The 21,473-nt window shown below is 38.8% G+C and overlaps 1 protein-coding gene across 1 annotated transcript in view; it reads right to left on the reverse strand.

Annotated features, from left to right (window-relative positions):
* SGPP1 (sphingosine-1-phosphate phosphatase 1) overlaps window positions 1-17,633 on the reverse strand; it is a 36,364-nt gene extending 18,731 nt beyond the window's left edge. Inside the window, exon 1 of the mRNA XM_047864276.1 lies at window positions 16,742-17,633. Within this exon, the coding sequence (XP_047720232.1) occupies window positions 16,742-17,446 (705 nt within the window). The 5' untranslated portion in view covers window positions 17,447-17,633. The remainder of the gene's footprint in view (window positions 1-16,741) is intronic.
* Window positions 17,634-21,473: the final 3,840 nt, after the last annotated feature.

Consider the following 21,473-nt stretch of genomic DNA (forward strand, 5'->3'; position numbering starts at 1 on the left):
TCTCTTGGATAATCTAGCCCTACTTGCTACAAGGCCCCAGAGAATTTCTCCAGTCGTCTAATATGGATTCTGTGGAGATTTGTTTTTTAAGAAATCCCTATTCAAATCTCCAGGGCTGGGAGCAAATCTAGTCTGGGGCGGCAATAGCTCTTCCTGAGCTGCTTTAGCACTTGGGACAGTAAGTGGAATGGGAGCAATTAAATACAGTAATTTTCAAAATGCAAAAGGCATTGTCATGGGAAACTCAAGTTGTCTTCTCCACAATGGCAAATTTAGCAATTCTGTAAAAGTCCGTAAGAGCCCTCGTTTCTATTTTTTAAAAAGTCATCTTCCTCTTTCTCTTTGTGATAACAATCTAACCAACCTTTCTCTCACTTCTGATATACACATATTTGTTGTTCTGTCCTTCCCTTGACTGTCACTCTCTACCCCTAATTCCTACCCAACCCAATCCTTTATTTCTGACAAATAAACTGTCTGGATTTTTTAAAAGCCAAAAGTGACGTTAGAACAAAATAATGTCAATTTGTTCTTTACTGAAGGGTTAGTAGATTAAATAATTTTACTGAACATAAAACTTACTATGTACCAGGCACTATCCTAAGAGCTTTATAAATATTAGCTCATTTAATCATCAGAACAACCCTATGAGGTAGGTATTCTAATTTAAAGGAAACTGAGGAAAAAAGAGGTCTAAGATTAAATAGGTATTAAGGCATGGAGCTGAGATTCAAACATTGAGAGTCTAATTCCGAAGTCTAAGCTCTTAACCACTATTTACTAAGCTGTCCTTCATGTATGAAGTGTGTTGTTTAATTCCTTGTATCCCTAGGATAAAGCAGATTATCACTGAGATATTTTTTATGTAGGTTTTTCTTAGAATGGAGGCTAGGTACAAACTTTACTTACTTAAAGGCAAAAGGGATATTGAAGACATTAATTCCACCACCCTCTCCTCTCTTTACAGATAAAGAAACAGATGCAGAGATGCCAAATAACATTTAGTATTATATTCCAGTGGTCTATTCTGATGTCTTCCAATTTACTGTGCTTGTTACTTTACACTTTTATCACCATACAAATAGTAATTTTAAGTTTGGTAGTGGTTCCTAGCTTCTATTTTTCTTTCTCTTTTTCTTTTTTTTTTTTTTTTTTTAGAGACTGTTGAGCTTTATCTGCTAAATTCATGTTATTTCCTCTTATAAAAAGGTTTTTTCTTAAATCTTTAGGTCTTACCAAAAAAGCTGAAAGAAGGGGCGCCTGGGTGGCTCAGTTGGTTAAGCATCTGACTTCGGCTAGGTCATGATCTCACGGTTCATGAGTTTGAGCCCCAGGTCAGGTTCATGAGTTTGAGCCCCAGCTGTGCTGACAGCTCAGAGCCTGGAACCTGCTTTGAATTATGTGTCTCCCCTTCTCTCTGCCTCTCCCCATCTTTCCCTCTCTCTCAAAATAAACAAATAAATAAGCAAACAAACAAACATTAAAAAAAATACTTTAAAAAAAAAAGCTGAGGGGCGCCTGGGTGGAGCAGTCGGTTAAGCGTCCGACTTCAGCCAGGTCACGATCTCGCAGTTCGTGAGTTCGAGCCCCGCGTCAGGCTCTGGGCTGATGGCTCAGAGCCTGGAGCCTGTTTCCGATTCTGTGTCTCCCTCTCTCTCTGCCCCTCCCCCGTTCATGCTCTGTCTCTCTCTGTCCCAAAAATAAATAAACGTTGAAAAAAAAAAAAAGCTGAAACACAAGTCCTTCATGTTATTTTCAAATTAATAAAAATTTACCAAACTGAAAACGGATCACATGACCTCCTAGATGCTTTTAATTTCATACCACTACCTAATCTTTTCATTGCACAGTCTATTACAAGAACACTTATCTAACCATTTCCTTCAGTTATTATACCAAACAGCTCTATTCTTACTGATACACTTTCCTTAACTATCACACATAATCAGAATTATTTTTTATATTGTGGCATTTGTCATTTACATTCATTGAAGTTAGAAAAAAAAGTCAATAAAATGACTTGCCATTAAAGCAATTACAAGAACTGTCTTCAACAGAATTTAAAATTTTCAGAGTAATTTAAATATGGGACAAAGGCAGGCACCAGAAAAAAGTTATATTTTGAATTCAAGAAATGGATAGTGTATATGTAAACAAGAGATGACTAGGATACCACATTAATGATACATCTGCCTTGTTCTCATACCCTGTTAGTGGAATAAAAATTGATGCCCCCTTTTGGAAAGCATTTTGCCAATATATAAAAGTCTAAATGTTCATATACTTTGACCCAGTGATCTCTCTCCTAGAATTCTATACCAAAGACATAGAAATGTGGGCAAGGATTCATATATAAACATGTTTATCATAAAATTATATATAGCATACAGCAATGAATTAATATTGACTATAATGTAGTAGTTTAAAATACGGGTTTTTGGAGCTACACAGATCTGGTTCTAGACATTTACTATATGCATTTACTGGGACGCTGAAAAATGGAAATAACAGAATCAACTCATGTTGAGAAAAAAGAAGCTGCATTATAAGGATACAGAGTCACTGAACCTTAAGGCAAAAGGAAGCTAAGCTTCAAGAAGAAACTGCAACTATAAATGGTCACAGGACCATCTCTTCTTATTACATACATCCTTTTCTGTGTAGCAGCTTTTCTGTTCTTTAGTCCACATGGTAAATGGAGGTTTTTCGATTTACTTCTTTAGTGAAGAAACCTGCCCAAACTCAATTTCTGATTTGAGAAAATACAGTTGCCCTAAAGGTGAGGGACCTTTAGAGGGTTGTGAGCTAGGCTGACTACTCCAAAGGTGCCTACCTCTTCAGGTGTAGGACAACGCACTAGTTTCATAAGCTCTTTGCATCACAGCTTCCTCATCTATAAATGGAGGTAATATATCTCTAGTAAGGACAATCCTATAATATAAAAACTATTTTGCAAGAATATGTAAGTGCTTCATTCATTAAGAATGTTTTCTAGGAATGTTTGCTGAAAGGAAAAAGTATGACCTATTAGAGCTCTCCAGAATAATGAAACCAATAAGGTCTATATGTACACATATATGGAGATAGATTTATTCCAAGGAATTGGCTTTATTATTGGATTTATTTCAATGATCATGGAGGCTGGAGAGTCCAAAATCTGCAGGTAGGCCAGCAGACTGGACATCTAGGAAAGAGTTAATGTAGTCCAAGTCCAAAGACAGTAGCAGCACAGAATCCCCTCCTCCTTGGGGGGGGGGGGGGGGGACAGTCTTTTTTCTCTTAAGGCTTTCAATTGATTGGATAAAAGCCCCACCCATATTATGGAAGGTAATCTCAAAGTCTACAGATTTAAATGTTAATGTCATATAAAAAAAATCTTCACAGAAACATCTACAATAGTGTTTAACCAAAAATCGGGGTATCATGGCCTAGCTAAAAGACACATAAAATTAACCATCACACATTATATAAAAAAAGAATAAACACTATATATAATATGGCCCCAATTATTTTCAAACTGTAAGGAAATACCAAAATGTTAACATTAGATTTTTCCTATTTTTATTTTCCAAGTCTTCTATAAAGCTCAGTGCTTATCTTGCTTGTTCTTTTAGCAGCATTTAAAAATATTAACTGCTTTCCTTTTCTAGAAACACTCTCACTTGCAGCTTCCCTTTATAGTATATTCTTTTTATGATATTGTCCAATTTTCACTCTTTTCTTCTGCAAATATTCCCCACTTAGACCCAGCAGGGTGGCCCTGGAGACATGCTCCTACTGTATGATCCTGCTCTTCCGACTACAGCTCTTGGTCAGGCATGGACACCTGGCCCTACAGCAGTAAATCCATTGGCTGGGTTGGGCTAATTAGATTCTCTTTCCTGATAGTAGTTTGAAAGCAAGTCAGTCTCTGTTGTGTGCTTGAATTTGGAAATGATGTAGAAGTAGGGATAAGGCTGAAACATGTGTGCCAAAGCAGAGAGAGAAGAAAGAAGCAGAAATGGGAGACCATGCAACCCCAAGAAAAGGGATGAACGGCATTGCCTTTAGTTCTAATAGCGTTCTAGAGGCCTGGCTCTAATTCCTCCAGAAGCCTGGCAGCACTTTCTTGACTTTGACTTCTATGAGAAGATACCCATTCTAGTCCTCAAATAAATTTTTTTTTCTAGTACAAATGAGTTACTAGAGCCCTACACGCAAACACACACACACACACACACACACACACACACACACAAAACCTTAGTTAGACAAACCTCTCAAACTGCTGCTCGTCAGATTCTGTTTCAGGTTCTTTTTACCCTATCCATTCCTTAAATATTGAGGTCTTTAAAGGTTTTTTTTCCTTGGGGGCACCTGGGTGGCTCAGTCAGTTAAGCATCTGACTTTGGCTCAGGTCACAAGCTCACAATTCACGAGTTCAAGCCCCATGTCGGGCTCTGTACTGACAGCTCAGAGCCTGGAGCCTGCTTCACATTGTGTCTCCCTCGCTCTCTACCCCTTCCCTGCTCATGCTGTGTCTCTCTCTTAAAAATAAATAAACATCAAAAAAATTTTTTTTACTAAAAAAAAAAAAAAAAAAAAAAAAAAAAAAAAGGTTTTTCCCTAGACTCTCTGTTCTTCTGTGTGTACCCTCCAAGGGCAGGACCATCCACTCTCATCACTTCATTCTGCACATGTATGCTGATGATACCAAACCTCTCCAGGTCTCTTTCATGTGCAGAATTGCCTGCCAGATAGTTCAGTCTTACAGACACCTCAAATTCAACATATCTAAAATGGAATTTTCCTCCATACTCCTGCTCCTTTCTGCAATTTCTATAAATCACACTACTATTTCACAGCTTCCCAAATAGTAAATATAGGAATAATCCTTTACTCCTGTTTTTCTTCTTTACTGTCATTTGCAATTAATCACCATGTCTTATCAATTCTACATCTTAGTATCTCTCAAATGTATCCATTTCTTTCTACTCCCACTGACACTATTTAGGTCAGGAGCCAGCCAAGTTCTTTTGTAAAGAGCCAGATAGTAACTATGTTGGGCTTTGTGGATTATATAGTCAATGTCACAATTACTCAATTCTGCTGCCATAGCACAAAGGCACCACAGACAAGATATATATAAATGAATGGACACGGCTGTGATCCAATAAAGCTTTATGTATAGCCACTAAAACTATTAATTTCATATAATTTGCACATGTCACAAAATAAATAATCTTGTGGCCTTTGTCAACTATTTAAAATGTAAAAAACCATTCATACTTCACAGGTCATATAAAATCAGGCAGCAGGCCGTTGTTTATAGTCTCCTGTAGGTCTCCATCTTCTCTCCCTTGAACTGGTGGAGTAACGTCTTACCTGGTCTGCTTCCCCTGCCTCCAGTCTTACTGCTCTCTAGTCACTTTCCATACTATCGATACAAGAATCTTCCTAAAACACCAATCTAATCCCCTCAAGCAAACAGACCATATTTTTGTTTTATTTGCCCTCTTATCTGTAGGACTTATGTGACTGGCTAGTACTTATTAGAAATGAAATGATTATATTTATGGAATTTAATGTCATTACCATTGTTAAAGCTTTTTGGTCAACAAAAATGTATAATTGCAACAAAAGAAATAAACTTGTCATTATTCTCAGCTGACATATTTTTCTCTATAAAGAACAGATGAGAATATACATCTAATTATTAAATTAATGGAGAGTTGAAAAAAGTTGTATATATGATCAATACATAAAAATCAAGTATGTTTCTATATTCCAGTCACAAAAAGTTATATTTGAATTTTAACAAGGTATCACTTACGACAATAACAAAAAACATAAACTACAAACAAGTCTAACAGAAGATATACTTGATTTATATGGAGGAAATTATAAAACTCCATTGAAATATATTTAAGAAAACCTAAATAAAGATTTACCATATTCAGGGAGCCTGGGTGGCTGAGTCATTTAAGCATTTGACTTTGGCTCAGGTCACGATCTCACAGTTCATGGGTTCAAGCCCCATGTCAGGCTCCGTGCTGACAGCTTAGGGCCTGGAGCCTGCTTCAGATTTTATCTCCCTCTCTGTCTGCCCCTACCCTACTGTGCTTGTGCTCTGTCTTGCTCTCTCAAAAATAAACATTAAAAAAAAAAAAAAGATTTACCATATTCATAGACAAATTCAATATTGTAAGGCTATCAATTCTCTCCACATTAATTTATAAATCATTGCAATTTCAATAAAAGTCCAGAGATTTTTATGGAAATTAAAGAGCTCATTCTAAGATGTATATTGAAAGCAAATACTCAAAAATAGCCAAGACAATCTTGAAGAATATGGTAGAGAACTTTCATAAACAGATATTAAGACTTAGTCTAAAGCAATTAAAGCATAATGATGATATTGATAAAGAGACAGACAAATAAAAGAGACCAGTGAAACAGAATACAAAACCCAGAATCACAGCCATACACTTATAGAAACTTGGTACGTAACAAAGTGGGATTACAGATATGGGGAGAAAGGATGAACTATTCAAAAATAGTATTAGCTTAATTATCAATATGAAAAAAATACATCAGACCCATTTCTCACAACATATACCAAAACCACTAAAGGTAGATCAAAGATTTAAACATGAAAGTATGATTTTATCTTTTTAGTAAAAAAGCAAAAGGATTTTTCTTTTGGAACTAGAAAAACAAAATCTAAAGTACATACAGAAGACTGTATAAACAAGTAAAAACAGCAAGAATAAGTGAAAAAATATTATAAAGCTATAGTAAATATAATAGTATGGAACTTGCACACAAATAGCAGATGTATCAATTCTTAGTAAAAAATATGGATACAGACCCCAATATATATCTGTATTTAATCTATGATTAATACAGGGGCACCTGGGTGGCTCAGTAAGTTAAGCATCAGACTTGATTTTGGCTCAGGTCATGATCTCATGATTCCTGAGATCAAGCCCCCAATCGGGCTCTGTGCTGATAGCACAGAGCTGCTTGGGATTCTCTCCCTCTCTTTCTGCCTCCACTTGTGCTCATTTGTGTGTGCACTTGCACTCTCTCTGTCAAAATAAATAAATAAACTTTTAAAAAAAGTGACAGTTAAAGTCAGGGGAAAATGGACTATTCAATAAATGGTGCCATTGGGAAATATCAATTTAGATTCCTTACTCAAAGCAAGAGATGGTTCAAAGCCATCTTTTAAGCATAAAAAAAAAAACAAAAACAAAAACAAAAACCATAAAAGTACTGCAACAAATCATGGTAGAAGACTATTCTAAATATTACACAAAACCTAGAAACCACGAAACAAAAGACTGACGTATAAAAAGAAAATAATTCTGCTTGAAAAACAAAAAAGCAGAAGAGAAGTAACAATTTAGGAACACGTATTTCTAAATCACACACAGACAAAAGGCTAATTTGAACACAATATAAAGGGCTTCAAAAAGCAAAAAGTAACCCAAGAGAAACAAAAGCATATGTCCGTGCAAAAATGTATACAAAAATACCCGTAGCAACATTATTCAAAATAAAGTAAAACCAAATGTCTACCCGCAAATGAAAGGATAAATAAAATGTGGTATATCTATCTGATGGAATATTACTTAGCAATAAAAAGGAATGAAGTACTGATACATGCTATAATACAGATGAATCTTAAAACATGCTAAGTGAAAGAAGCCAGCAACAGACTAAATATTGTATGTTCCCATTTATATCCAGAGATATAAATGTCCAGAGTAGGCAAATCTATAGAGACATAAAGATATAAATGTCCAGAGTAGGCAAATCTATAGAGACATAAAGTGGATTAGTGGTTGTCTAGGGTTACCTAGGAATTGGGGGGAAATGGGGAATGACTGCTAGGAGTATGGGAATCCTTTGGGTGGTAGAAAATGTTCTAAAATTGACTGTGATGATGGTTGCACAACTCTATGAATATATTGAAAGGTATTTTTTTAATTTTTTTAATGTTTATTTATTTTTGAGAGACACACACAGAGCAAGAGTGGGGGAGGGGCAGAGAGAGGGAGACGCAGAGTTTGAAGCAAGCTCCAGACTCTGAGCTGTCAGCACACAGCCCAACGTGGGGCTTGCACTCATGAACCATGAGATCATGACCTGAGCCAAAGTCTGATGCTTCGTCAACTGAGCCACCCCTATTGGAAGCTATTGAATTGCATAATTTAAATGGGTGAACTGTATGGTACATGAATTACATCTCAATACATTTTTTAATATAAAAAACAAAAACCAGTAAGTAGAGGTGAGAGGATTTGTTTCTGCCCATAAAGGATTAACTGTTGTAAGTACAGCTGTTCCATTGTAAACATCCAGAAAACGAGACAAATTATATAAAACAACCATTTTCAGATACTGGAAAACAAGCAGCACAGAACTGTAATTCATGAGAAAAGGGAAACAAATGAGATGGGCCCTACGACTGCCCTAGGTTGCTGCTGGAGGCAGTTTCCAGGCTGTAGCATGGGAGGAGGAACCAAAACAAAGTCTAGCAGTTTCACTGAGTTAAGGGGAAGAAGACTGGAATTTCCAGAGGCCAAGGCAGCTATTAGTTTGCAGGACAGAACACTGGAGAGAGGAATCGCACAAGTCCAGAAGATCTGTAGGGGGTCTCTGCAAATAGTTTGCTGAGTATTAATCTGTGCATGCATGGGGTGAAAGTCCACAAGGATGGGAGAAAAAAATACCAGAAAACAGTAGGCCAATCAATTCCCAAAGTTCACACAGGCCTGGAATCACTTTCCTACCCAGCAGAGTACTAAGGGAATTGGGTACTCTTTAGAAGGTTATTGCTTGGGGCACCTGGCTGGCTCAGTCCTTACAAAGAACAAGCTCTTGATCTCGGGGGTTTTAAACTCAAGCCCCATGTTGGGTGTAGAGATTATTTAAAAAAAAAAAAAATCTTAAAAAAAAAAAAAGAATCTTATGACCTTAGCAGTGAGGACAAATTAGCTCTAACCTATGGTTATTCTGGACTCTCTCTAGCAAGCTTAAAAACATTAAACTGTAACCACAACAAAGTCCAACATTATTTAAAGGAATACAACAAAATCTAAAACTCTTAAAAATTACCAAAGAAGCAGAATAATATAATCCATAACCAGGAGAAATATTAGAACCACACAAAGATGACAAAGATGATGAAACTAGTGGGTAAGAACTTTAAAACAGTTATTAAAATCTTATACTCAGGGGCGTCTGGGTAGCTCAGTCAGTTAAATGTCTGACTTAACTTCCACTCAGGTCATGATCTCGCGGTCCATGAGTTTGAGCCCCATGTGGGACTCTGTGCTGACAGCTCAGAGTCTGGAGCCTTCTTCGGACTCCGTGTCTCCCTCTCTTTCTGCCCCTACCCCATTCATGCTCTATCTCTCAAAAATGAATAAACATTAAAAAATTTTTTTTTTCATTTTTTTTTTTTAATCTTATACTCAAGGGGCATGTGGGTGGCTCAGCCGCTTAAGCGTCCGACTTTGGCTCAGGTCATGATTTCACAATTTGTGAGGTCAAGCCCAAGTCGGGTTCTGTGCTGACAGCTTGGAGACTGGAGCCGGTTTTCGAGTTCAGTGTCTCCCTCTCTCTCTGCCCCTCCACCCCCCTCAAAAATAAATGAACATTAAAAATAGAATAAAATATTATATTCAAGAATGTAAAAGAAATAACATGAGCAGGAAAAAAGGAAGATTAAAAAAACATCTAATTGGAGCTTCTAGATATAAAATATATAGTATGTGAAAATATATCCCATCCTACTTGAGTCCACCAGAAAATCAGATACTGCAGAAGAAAAGATCAGTGAACTGGAAGTTATAGCAATAGAGATGATATAAAACGAAGCACCAAGAGCAAAAACATTGCACTCATCATCATCATCATCATCATCATCATCATCATCACCATCACATCAGTGATCTGTGAGTGACCAGTGTTAAACAATTTAACATACATGAAGCTGAATTTCTAAGATTTGGAGGGAGATAGAGGAAGAGGGGAGAAAAAAAAATTTCTAGAAATGCTGGAACATTACACAAAAATGTATTATTGTGAGTTTTATAACATATGTAGATGTAAAGTGTATGACAACAATAATAAAAAAAAAGAGAGGGAAAATGAAAGTATACCATTGCAAGCTTCTTAGGCTATACTTGAAATAGAACATTATTTGAAGGCAGAACAGCAGTTTAAAAAGAAAAAGGAAAACCCAAGAGGTATAGTTTATTTTTTTTTTAATTTTTTTTTTCTTTATTAGAGAGAGTGTGTGCACGCATGCACAAAGCAAACAGGGGAGGGGTGGAGAGAGAAGAGTGAGAATCTTTGCAGGCTCCACGCACAGCACAGAGCCCCATGTGGGGCTCAATCTCCCAACAGTGAGCCACCCAGACACCCCAAGGTATAATTAAAAAAAAAAATCAGTAAGTAAAATGCCAGCAATCTAATAGAAAAAAAAAAAAATGAAAAAGCTTTGAATACACAGTACTGAAATAGTCAACCTACTAAATAAATTACACTGTGTTAATATATTGGAAAGAAATGTAAATGTGAAAAAATTAATACAGCTATTTATACAGTATGGAAAGTGCCAGGGTGCCTGGGTGGCCCAGTCAGTTAAGCAGCTGACTTCCACTCAGGCGGTTCAGGCTCCATGCTGACAGTGTGGAGCCTGCTTGGGATTCTCTCTCTCTTCCTCTCTTTCTGCCCATCCCCTGCTTGTGCATGCTTACGCATGCACACATGCTCACGCATGCACACATGCTCGCGCTCTGATCTCAAACTGTTAAAAAAAAATGTATATATACATGTACGTGTGTGTGTACACACACACACACACACACACACACACACACACACACACACAATGGAAACTGCTAACATGGAGAGACAATATAATACAGTAGCATAGTATAATTGTGCAGCTAAACTCTAGGTTTAGGGGCGCCTGGGTGGCTCTGTCGGTTAAGCGTCCGACTTCATCTCGGGTTATGATCTCGCGGTTCGTGATTTCAAGCCCTGCATTGGACTCTGTGCTGACAGCTCAGAGCCTGGTGCCTGCTTCAGATTCGGTGTCTCCCTCTATCTCTGCCCCTCTCCCGCTCTTGCTCTGTCTCTGTCTCTCTCAAAACTAAATAAAGATTAAAAAAAAAAAATCTTTTAAACTCTCTAGGTTTGAATCCAGGGTCTGTTAGGTACTTTTAAGAGTCAACTGGAGCAAATTACTTAATTTCCCTCTACCTCAATTTCTTCTTCTGTAAATAGGTGATAATACTCTGAGGATTTTAGGGGGATTAAAACAATTAAGTCATGTAAAGCATTTAAAACAACAGTTAAGCACAAAAAGTTAGTACTCATTAACTGCTGGGTAAAAGAAAAGGAAAATCTTCCCACAATATATTTCTATATGAAAAAAGCAAGGTCCAGAAAAGTATAGTATGCTACCATTTGTATGAAAAATAAACTATATAGATATATGTCTACAAAAGTAAAGATTCTCCAGAAGGCTAAACAACAGATTAGAACAATGAATTCTTCTGGAAAAGAGATTCTGGTAGCTTTGGAATAGAAAAAGAAAAGAAATGTACTCTCCTCTTCATATTTTCATGTAAATATTAAATTTTCTATTAAGTATTCCCTACTCAAACAAATAAATTCAATTATTTTTAAAGGAAGGATTAATAGTAAGCGCTTACAAAATCAGGAAAATGTGCATTTCAAGCACAAGTACGATATGAGGTAAAAAGAAATCAAAGAGCAAACCAATTTGATTTTTTAATGAACTGTGTTTCTTCCCAGAATTACCAGTGTGATCAGTTTTCCTTGGCTCTTGAAGCCTTTTCTAGCTCTTGTCATTACTGACCCACTTTTGTAGTTTTTCTTGCCTTCCTTTTATTTTTTCATGACCTCACAGATATCTTTATTATTTACAATAAACTATATTTTAATAAAATATCTTATGTGTTTTTCTTTTCCAAAGCTCTTATTATATTTACTGAATTTTTTATTTATATTAGAAAAATAGAGGAAAAGGAAGGGTGAGAAAAATCAGCACTGATTTCAGTCAACAACTTAATACATGTTTAAAACATAAATATTTGTGGCTATTGCATATGTGTTTATATACACACATATTATCTTCTCAAGGCATGTTTCTAAAAGCTTCTCAAGCTTCTAAAAAGCTGTTTGTGTAGTTTGACACAATCCTATTTCAAAAATATTTATTATTTAAAAGATTCTTTAAAAATCACATAGTGTGATTTCAAAAGAATTTTCTTTTTTTTAATGCAATTCTTTTTTTTTTTTTTAATTTTTTTTTTTTCAACGTTTATTTATTTTTGGGACAGAGAGAGACAGAGCATGAACGGGGGAGGGGCAGAGAGAGAGGGAGACACAGAATCAGAAACAGGCTCCAGGCTCCGAGCCATCAGCCCAGAGCCCGACGCGGGGCTCGAACTCACGGACCGCGAGATCGTGACCTGGCTGAAGTCGGATGCTTAACCGACTGCGCCACCCAGGCGCCCCTCAAAAGAATTTTCTGCATAAGCTCTGGAGTCTGTAAGATTAAAAATTTTTTTCTAATGTTTATTTAGTTTTGAGACAGAAAGATAGAGCATGAGCTATGGAGGGACATAAAGAGAGGTAACACAATCCGAAGCAGGCTCCAGGCTCTGAGCTGTCAGCACAGAGCCTGATGCTGGGCTCAAACTCACGGACGGACCATGAGATCATGACCTGAACCAGTTGAGATCATGACCTGAGCCAAAGTTGGACGCTTAACAGACTGAGCCCCCCAGGTGCCCCTGAAGTCTGTAAGATTTAAATTTTCCCTGTGAGACTTACTAGCTATATTACTTTGAATAAATTAATCTTCCTCTACCTTACTTTCCTGATCTGTAAACTTGTATTAATAGTAGGACCAAACATTGGGAAGTTATAAAAGTAGACTAAATCAGGTAATAGACATTTTAAAAAATGTCTGACCTTCATACATGTTAACACTAGAATTACTATTATTATTATTAAAATTAGTGAGAGCATATGGACCAGTTGGGAATGGGTTTGGCTATAAAGTGTATGATGACAATTTTTTAAAATGAGATTAATCTAAAACTTTCTTAACGTCATTAAATCAAGTATATAATTAGAACTCATATGCAATATTATTTAAAAATTAAGAATTTTTATTTTTGGAAAGAACATGCAAAAATAAGTACAAAAGGAGTGCTTTACTTTTAATTTTAGATTATTCTTCAAAGGACCATGTTCTTAATACCTAATGCTCCTGATTTCTTATTTTTTCCCAATTCAGGCTACAAAAAAATTCCAACAAATAATACGAAAGCAGTAATTATTATCCTGGCTAATGGATTTCAAGTTACTTAATACCTGGAAATGCCATACACTTTCTATCTTGCATCAGCATGAAAAAAAATTCTTCTAGTATCAAATAACTGCTTGGAGTCATACTGTTCCGATCTCTCTTTTGATATAACATACCTTAAAAAGATTCAAAGACTGGAATTGCAAAAAAGGTGAGACAACAATGTTGGAGAAATACAAAATATATTTTAAGGATCAAGAGTTAATTTTACCTATTAGGGGTTTAAGAAAATACTTTTTTTTCCCTCAAAAATCTTTGGGAAACTTCAGTAAAATGCAATAGACCTCACTTAGCTGGCTAATGGATCTGCATCTCTGAGAGTAGGGATAGAAACCTGCACTTTAAACAAGCCCGAAGCAATTTTGTTGGTCTGTGGTCATTTTAAGAATAAATGAGGATTGATGAAACAGAAGGGGTTAATTAAAAATAAAAAGGCTCTGTGTAGGGGCACTTGGTAGGTTCCGTGGGTTAAGCATCAGACTCCTGGTTTTGGCTCCTGTCAGGATCTCAAGGTTTAATGAGTTCAAGTCCCACTTGGGGCTCTGCAATGGCAGCATGGAGCCTGCTTGGGATTCTCTCTCTCCCCAGCTCTCTCTGCTCCTCCCCCACTTGCACGGTCTCTATCTCTCTCAAAATAAATAAACTTAAAAAAAATTTTTTTTAAACAGCCAAAAAATGGGGGGGGGGGGCGGGGGGTGGATACTCTTTATAGGAAGTCAATCTTGAGCAGATTTCAAAAGCTGATTTCACATTAATTGGCAGGGAGCAGTTATTCCACACCAAAAGGATGGTATGTGAGAGAACTGTTTCCAGAGATGTTTCAGCATCCCAGGCATATAGAAATAACCACACTTGTCCTGAATAAGCACTAGGGGCCCAGCAGATAGACAGGACTATCAACCCAAACTACTATTAATTAGAAAAACACCAGGCTTTCATTGCTTAATTCTTACCCCAGTTTCCAGTATCGTTTTTTCATTACACACTCCTGAAAATATAAGCCTCCAAACTACTACAATACTAACTGACAGAGAGTAGGACCAAAACAGCTTAAGCAAAGGAAGGTACTTTTGTTTTCAATTATAACAGGATTTTTTTAAAGAGTAAAAAAGTTGGGGCGCCTGGGTGGCTCAGTCAATTGAGCATCAGACATTGGCTCAAGTCATGATCTCACAGTTCATGTGTTTGAGCCGGCGACGGGCTCTGTGCTGACAGCTCAGAGCCTGGAGCTTGCTTTGGATTCTGTGTCTCTCTTTCTCTCTGCCCCTCTCCCACTCACCTTTGTCTCTCTCTCTCTCAAAAGTAAACATAAAAAAAAGTAGAAAGTAAAAAAGCATTTTGTTTTTCATACTAGGTTATTAAAAACATTTATAAACACAGAACTTCCATACAAGGGAGCCTTTCTTCTATAACCAAAAGATAAACAATTATTCGAATTTAGAAGTTTACTCGAATTTAAAGTAAAAAAATCTAAAATAAGAAATTTAATTTTACAAGATTAATTCTAATAGCTCAGTCTCCACATATGTAAAATACAGTTTGAGAGTAGGTGATTTTTAAAGTCATGTCTAGCTAAATTTATAAAATTGTACAATATACGAATTCCTCAAACTTTGAATTAAACATACTAGGTTGTCCAAAACTATAATGTAAGCTTTTTCTAAGAATTCAAGTAACCCTGAAATATTACAATACTAATATCTACAATTCATAAATCATCAGCAGTACAGTTTTCAGACTTTCTGTTAGCACGTGCTTTGAATAAGTGAGCAAAAAATAACTTTTTTTTTTAACTTGGACTCTAATAGTAACACCATGCAACATAGCTACTCATTGAGGAATTATAAAAGACCCTACAGTTACAGTTTTTTCCTGAAAGTCTCATGAAAATAAGACAAACATCATTAGCTAACCAGTAAATATGCCAAACATAAATCAATGACAATCTTAAATTCTAAAATATTTAGATCAAATAAAACATATTTATCTTTCATGCAAAACAGGCAGCACTATTTTACAATTTTGAGTATCACCTATATCGCCTTTGGCTAAATAGGAAAAAATAATTGTCCATGGTACTCTTCTGTCGTAATTCTGTCATTCTTACTCTGCACATTACATATTTTGCATGAAACTGTAAGAGAGATGTACTGCACAGAAGTGCCCATGGGGATAAGACATTATACTGCAATTAAATCTGGAATGAGTAAGCTTAACATAATGGAGTTTTACACAGAATTGAGTATATCTCAATTTAAGACGATTTCGTGCTCTGATGGAAAAAAAAAATTGAGGATGTCTAATTCTTTAGATTCTCCATGATTACTAAGTTTATTCTTAAATTAAGGGACTGGTCTACAGTAGGAACAAAGCTCCTTATAATTTTTAAAAGATGGATAAAACAAGATAGCAGTCTAAGAATAAATGTTGCTTCTATAAAAAAGAGAATCAGTATTCAAACCTAAGTAACATGAAAGAGTGAAAAATGGGAGGCCAAAAGAAGGAGGCAAAATATAAGATATTTCCCATTAGAAACTCATCCCTGATTGTCAGGCTGTCCTTGCTGTCGTTACGTGTCATTTTTATAAACCCACTAGTCTGACCAAGAGCCCTGATTTTAAGAAAAACTGTAATAAAAGTATGCACTTTCAAAGCTAATGAAACAGTAATACTGTAACAGCTCAACAACTGATACTACAAATCAGTGATTTAGGAGATTAATTAAACTTTGTATCCAACAGCAAATTAGCAGCCACACCCCTAAAAAAGATAACTCAGGCTGCGTTCCATTCACTTCCATAAACAGTGGCCTTCGTTTAAAATTCATTTCTTCATAGCCTCGAACGACCATGTTTGTTTTGCAATTACACGACGGTTTTATAAACACTGTCTCAGAGTAAATAAAGCTCAAGACTTTACCCAAGCCTGGCAGAATTAGTCTGGGGCAAGGCATCATTATGGTGAAACTGGGTCTTGGTTAAGTGTAAGACCATCATACTTAATTACAATTATATTCTGTGCATCACAAGAATTAAAACCATTTTAAAAACTCAACCAAAGCTCAATGATAATGTTACTCCACGAATAGCGTTTCCTTTGGGTTCTAAGAAAGGCACTGTTATTAGAATACAGTTTGACAGCTAAGTCTCTTAAGTTTTCCCGGATCATTTAATTTTTTAAAACCTAGAAAAGGCCTGTTTGCGGGGACTGTGAAATCCCGCGGAAAGAGAGGTTTGGGAGGGGAACGGCCAAATTAACATAACTGCGGGGAGTGAAGACAACTCCGGGTAGTTTAACTCTCCAAGGCTGAGCAGACGACAGACAAGGGACCCTTACCTGCCAGCGGCCGTAGGTGAGGAGGATCATAGAGATGGGGATGGCGGTGCCGGACATGGCATGGGTGGAGGGCATGCTGTACTCGGAGTTGTAGAAGACCTCCAACTTGACCACGGGCGGCGAGGCGGGCCGCGGCCAGCGGATGATGTCCTTGGTGCACTGGCCCAGGTACATGACCAGCACCCAGATGACCACGAGCCTCCGGCCCACCAGGGCGTCCAGGTTCCAGATCCAGAAGGGGAAGAACAGGATGTAAAAGAGTTCGTTGCCCAGCTCGGTGCCGAAGCAGAACAGGTAGTAGAGCGGCCAGTTGCTCACGTGGGCCAGCTCACCCTCCTCGCCCGTTAGCGAGTTGCGGCGCAGGGCCCCCACGCGCGGCGGCGAGGCCGGGCCCAGCTCGGTCGCCAGCCCGTTCCGCACGCCGTTGGGGGCGCCGCCGCCGCCGCCGCCGCCGGGCTTGGCGGGACACTGATTGCGGTCGTTCCCGGGCGGCTGGGGGCCTGCAGACGCCCCAGGCTGCGGCTCTCGGCGCCGGGCGTCTCCGGCTAGGGGCGCCTCCGCCTTCTCATCCTCCCTCGGATCGGTGGCGGGAGCGGCGGAGCGGCGAGGCAGCGCTTCCACCCCGCACAGCCTCTGGAAACGGGCCACTTTCTGCGGCTCCTGCAGACGGCGAGCCAGCTGGGCCAGGCGCTGCCTCAGCGACATGATAACGGGACCCTGGCGGCCCGCAGACGGGAGGACGTCGGCGGCGGGAAGGCGGGCCGGACCCTGGCGCAGCCCGGAATCGTCCCCGCGCACCTGGCCAGCGGCAGCAGCGCCTAGCCGGACCCGCTCGGCTCTGCCCGGTGACGGCGCCACAGGCCGCAGCCGCCGCCGCCGCGCGCCTCCGCCCCGCGCGCCCCTCCCAGGCCGCGCGCGCTCCGCCACCGCCCGCGGCCTCCACGCGCCGGCGCGCGCAGCGCCCAGCCCCGCCCCCCACTGCCGCGCCGGGAGGGCGCCTGGCCGCGCGCGGCCGCCTCGAGCGCATCCGGCGGCGTGGGGGTGCTGAGGCTCAGCGGGGTTGCTGCGTTGAGGTTCGCCTTGACACCCGCCAGGCGTCGCGGCGCTGGGCGGGCGGACCATGTCCGACCCCTTCTCCAACTTCAGCCCTCGTTTCCCTCCGGCTGATGCTGCCGGCTTGCCTCTGACCACCGTTGGTTCGGAGAGGCCATGACCCTGGGGGCCGGCGTCCCAGGTGCGAGTGGCCAAGCACCCGGACATCCTGCTGGCACAGAATCAAGTGTTTAATGGTGAATGAAGGCGAAATAACCACCATAGGCCCGGAATCGTTCGACTCAAGTAATCACAAGTAATTACAGAGCTGTTTCTGACGGCTCATGTCCTGAAAGCCACGTGCCAATTGACCAGTGGTGGCAAGATTAGATGTAGATCCCAGGACAATACTGCGCCATTGATCAAATAAGTTAAGAGATCACAGTTATCTTGACTTAAATGTAGTATTTTAATAAATTCTAACAGCTAGGTGGGGTTGCACAGAAGAAATTAATTGGTTCCTGGATGCAGGCTGTAGATTTTTTGAGCTTGATGAGGCTGATTTAGAGGCTTAACTTCCATGTCAGGAAAGTTACAAACTTGAATTCTAGAAAATACAGTTTTTATTAGAAAGTCTCTGAACTTTTTTTTTAATATTTATTTTTGAGAGAGAGAGAAAGAACACAAATGGGGGAGGGGCAGAGAGAGAGGGAGATAACAGAATTTGAAGCAGGCTCCTGGCTCTGAGCTGTCAGCACAGAGCCCCAGGTGGGGCTCCAACCCACCACCAATGATATCATGACCTGAGCCAAAGTTGGACTAGCCACCCAGGTGCCCCAGAGATTCTCTGAACTCTTAATTCCAAGAAGCTACTTCAAGTAAGTGGATGTCAATAATTAAAGAATTTGAACCTCTTCCAAGAAAGTTGGGAAATTTCCCCTACCTGTGTCTTTAGCAGTATTTCCTTCATTTCCTAGGGAAATTATTCTCTTCCTCCCACTTCACTTGCTACGCTATAGCCATAGGAAGATAAATAAATCATCATCTCTGTCTTAAAGTTGCTCACAGTATAAATGGAAAATGCTAAAATGGAGATAAACAACATGCTCTGGAACGGAGAAGAAACAAGTTGACTAGGGACAACAAGCCAGGTAAGAAGTGATCCTCTTGAGCTGGGATCCTTTATTAAAGAGCATGATGAGAGTAGGTGGAGAAACTCATCTTAGGAAAGACAGAAAATGAAGAAAGATGGGATAGGAATGTGCAAAGATGTATTTGATAAACAGTAGCTCATAGAATACACAGTAGGAGGAGTAAGTGGTTGGAATGGGGTTAGAAAGAGGGGATGGGACCAGATTGTAAAGCCCTTGAATGCCAAGCTGGAGATTTTATTTGTAGGCAGTGGAGAGCCATGGAGGGCTTTTAACCTAGGGAGTGACACCATCAGAACTGCTTTAGAAAGATAACTGAGAAGGAAATCGAAGGTAAATTGCCAGAGGTCAGAGAGCAAAGGCTAGGTAAATAATTAGAAGATGATTGCAGTAGTCAGGTGAGAGGGAATGGGGGCAGAAACTTGGACTGTGGTTCTGGGAATCAGAAGGAAGAGATTTGGAAAGGATTTTGGAACTAGGAAAAAGTTAAAGCATTTCACTTGAATTCATAGGTCTGCAGGCAAATAATTGTCCGTCCTTGATTAGAACTCATTGTGTCTAATATTGAGGCATTTATAATCTACTGAGGGAGACAAAACATGCGAGTATATTCAAAGACATAAAGCCAGACATACCGAACGGATCAAAGAAATCAGACACAAGCAATCACTTCATGGAGTAAGCAGAGAGGTGGCATTAGGTTATCTATGAATGGTCCTGTGAAATGGATGATTAGCTGGCATTTGAAAACAAGGAGCAACTTGTACAAAGGTGGGAGGAGCCTTTGTCAAAATCATTTGTTTATAAAGGCTGAATTTTTTTTGAGAGAGAGAGAGAGAGAGAGAGAGAGGGAGAGAGAGGGAGAGAGCAGGTACGAGCAAGGGAGAAGGACAGAAGGAGAGAATCTCAAGCACGCTCCAAGCTCAGTGTGGATCCCACAACCCTGGGATCACAACCTGAGCGAGCCAAAATCAAGAGACGCTCAACTGACTGAGCCACTCAGGTGCCCCTTGTTCAGATAAAGAATTATTCGGATTCATTCAAGGAATTTCCAATTCTGGGGACTAATTAGTCTAAAGAGAGCAGAGAAAGAGGAAAACATATAAAACAAAGTAGGAGGTGATATTTATATCCTATGGCTAAAATATGACTTGGTCACTGGCATATTTTGTCAGAATGTAATATCCTCTTTAAAAGAGAATAAAGAGGGGCACCTGGGTGGCTCAGTTGGCTAAGCGTCCGACTTCAGCTCAGGTCATGATCTCATGGCTCATGAGTTCGAGTCCGCATTGGACTCTGTGCTGACAGCTCAGAGCCTAGAGCCTGCCTTGGGTTCTGTGTCTGCCTCTCTCTCTGCCTCACCCCCCCCCCCCCTCCCTGCCCTGCTTGCATTCTGTGTGTGTGTGTGTCTTTCTCTCTCTAAAAATAAACATTAAAAAAAATTTTTTTAAGACAATACAGAGACAAAGATGATGGGGAGGTGGGAATTTGGCCTCTGACTGCCCTGAAGAGGAAAAGAATGCAAGTCAAAAGACAAAACTTGAAAAGGCTGACAGTGTCTTGCTGCTGCTGTAAATCTGTTAATGATAAGGACAAGGCCAAAAGCACCAAAGCACCATGATGAAAAGAATAGTTCTGGTGGATTCTGTTTACACTCACTCTGATACTTTTCATCTTGAAACTTAACAGAAATTGAACCATATCAAAAGATTCAAATATAAACTTTCTGTGGCAAGCATTTTTTATAACAAAGCATAAACATTTTTTAAAAAGAAATACATTGCTACCAAGTAATGACATGATTATCTGGGTGTAATTCAGTGTCTTAGTTTATGTTGCATAATTAACATGTTAAATTTTGTTAGATCCTTCTCTGTACTTGAGTTTAACTTTATGTAATATTGAAATCTTTTTTGTGATACATGAACTATACAAAGGTAAAATATTGCTGTCATTTCTTTCATAAAAGTAGTAGGGAAACACAATATATAGGCTTAGCCTTGGTCATTTTGCCTTCCACAACTAATTTAAATAAAGTTGTATTTTGTCATATTGGGTTGAGATAAATCATTGATTGAACTAATTTTACAATGAAGTCAAAGAATTTTACCTTTAGAAATACGTCTTCTAAGTAATATATATTTAAAACTGTTATACCATATTGTATATTTGAAAGTTACTGAGATAATAGATCTTAAAATCTCATCATAAGAAAAAAAATTATAACTATGTGAGTTGATGGATGTTAACTAAAATTGTGGTTATCGTTTTGTAATATATACATAAATCATTATGTTATACACTTCAAACTGATACAGACTTCTACGTCAATTATACAATGAAACTAGGAGGGAAAAAACTATTTTACTTAATAAGAAAATGATAATACTTATTTTAAACTGAATATTTATTATAATTTTTTTGAGCCTGGAATATAACTTAATTTCTTATTCATTAAACTACAAAATTTATATATTGCAAGCTATTTAGCCTAAATTATTACTATTAACTATCACTAGAATAGTCTTGACATGTAGATGTCAGTACAT

Source organism: Prionailurus viverrinus, chromosome B3 (genome assembly GCF_022837055.1).
Source record: "Prionailurus viverrinus isolate Anna chromosome B3, UM_Priviv_1.0, whole genome shotgun sequence".
Taxonomy (NCBI): Eukaryota; Metazoa; Chordata; class Mammalia; order Carnivora; family Felidae; genus Prionailurus; species Prionailurus viverrinus.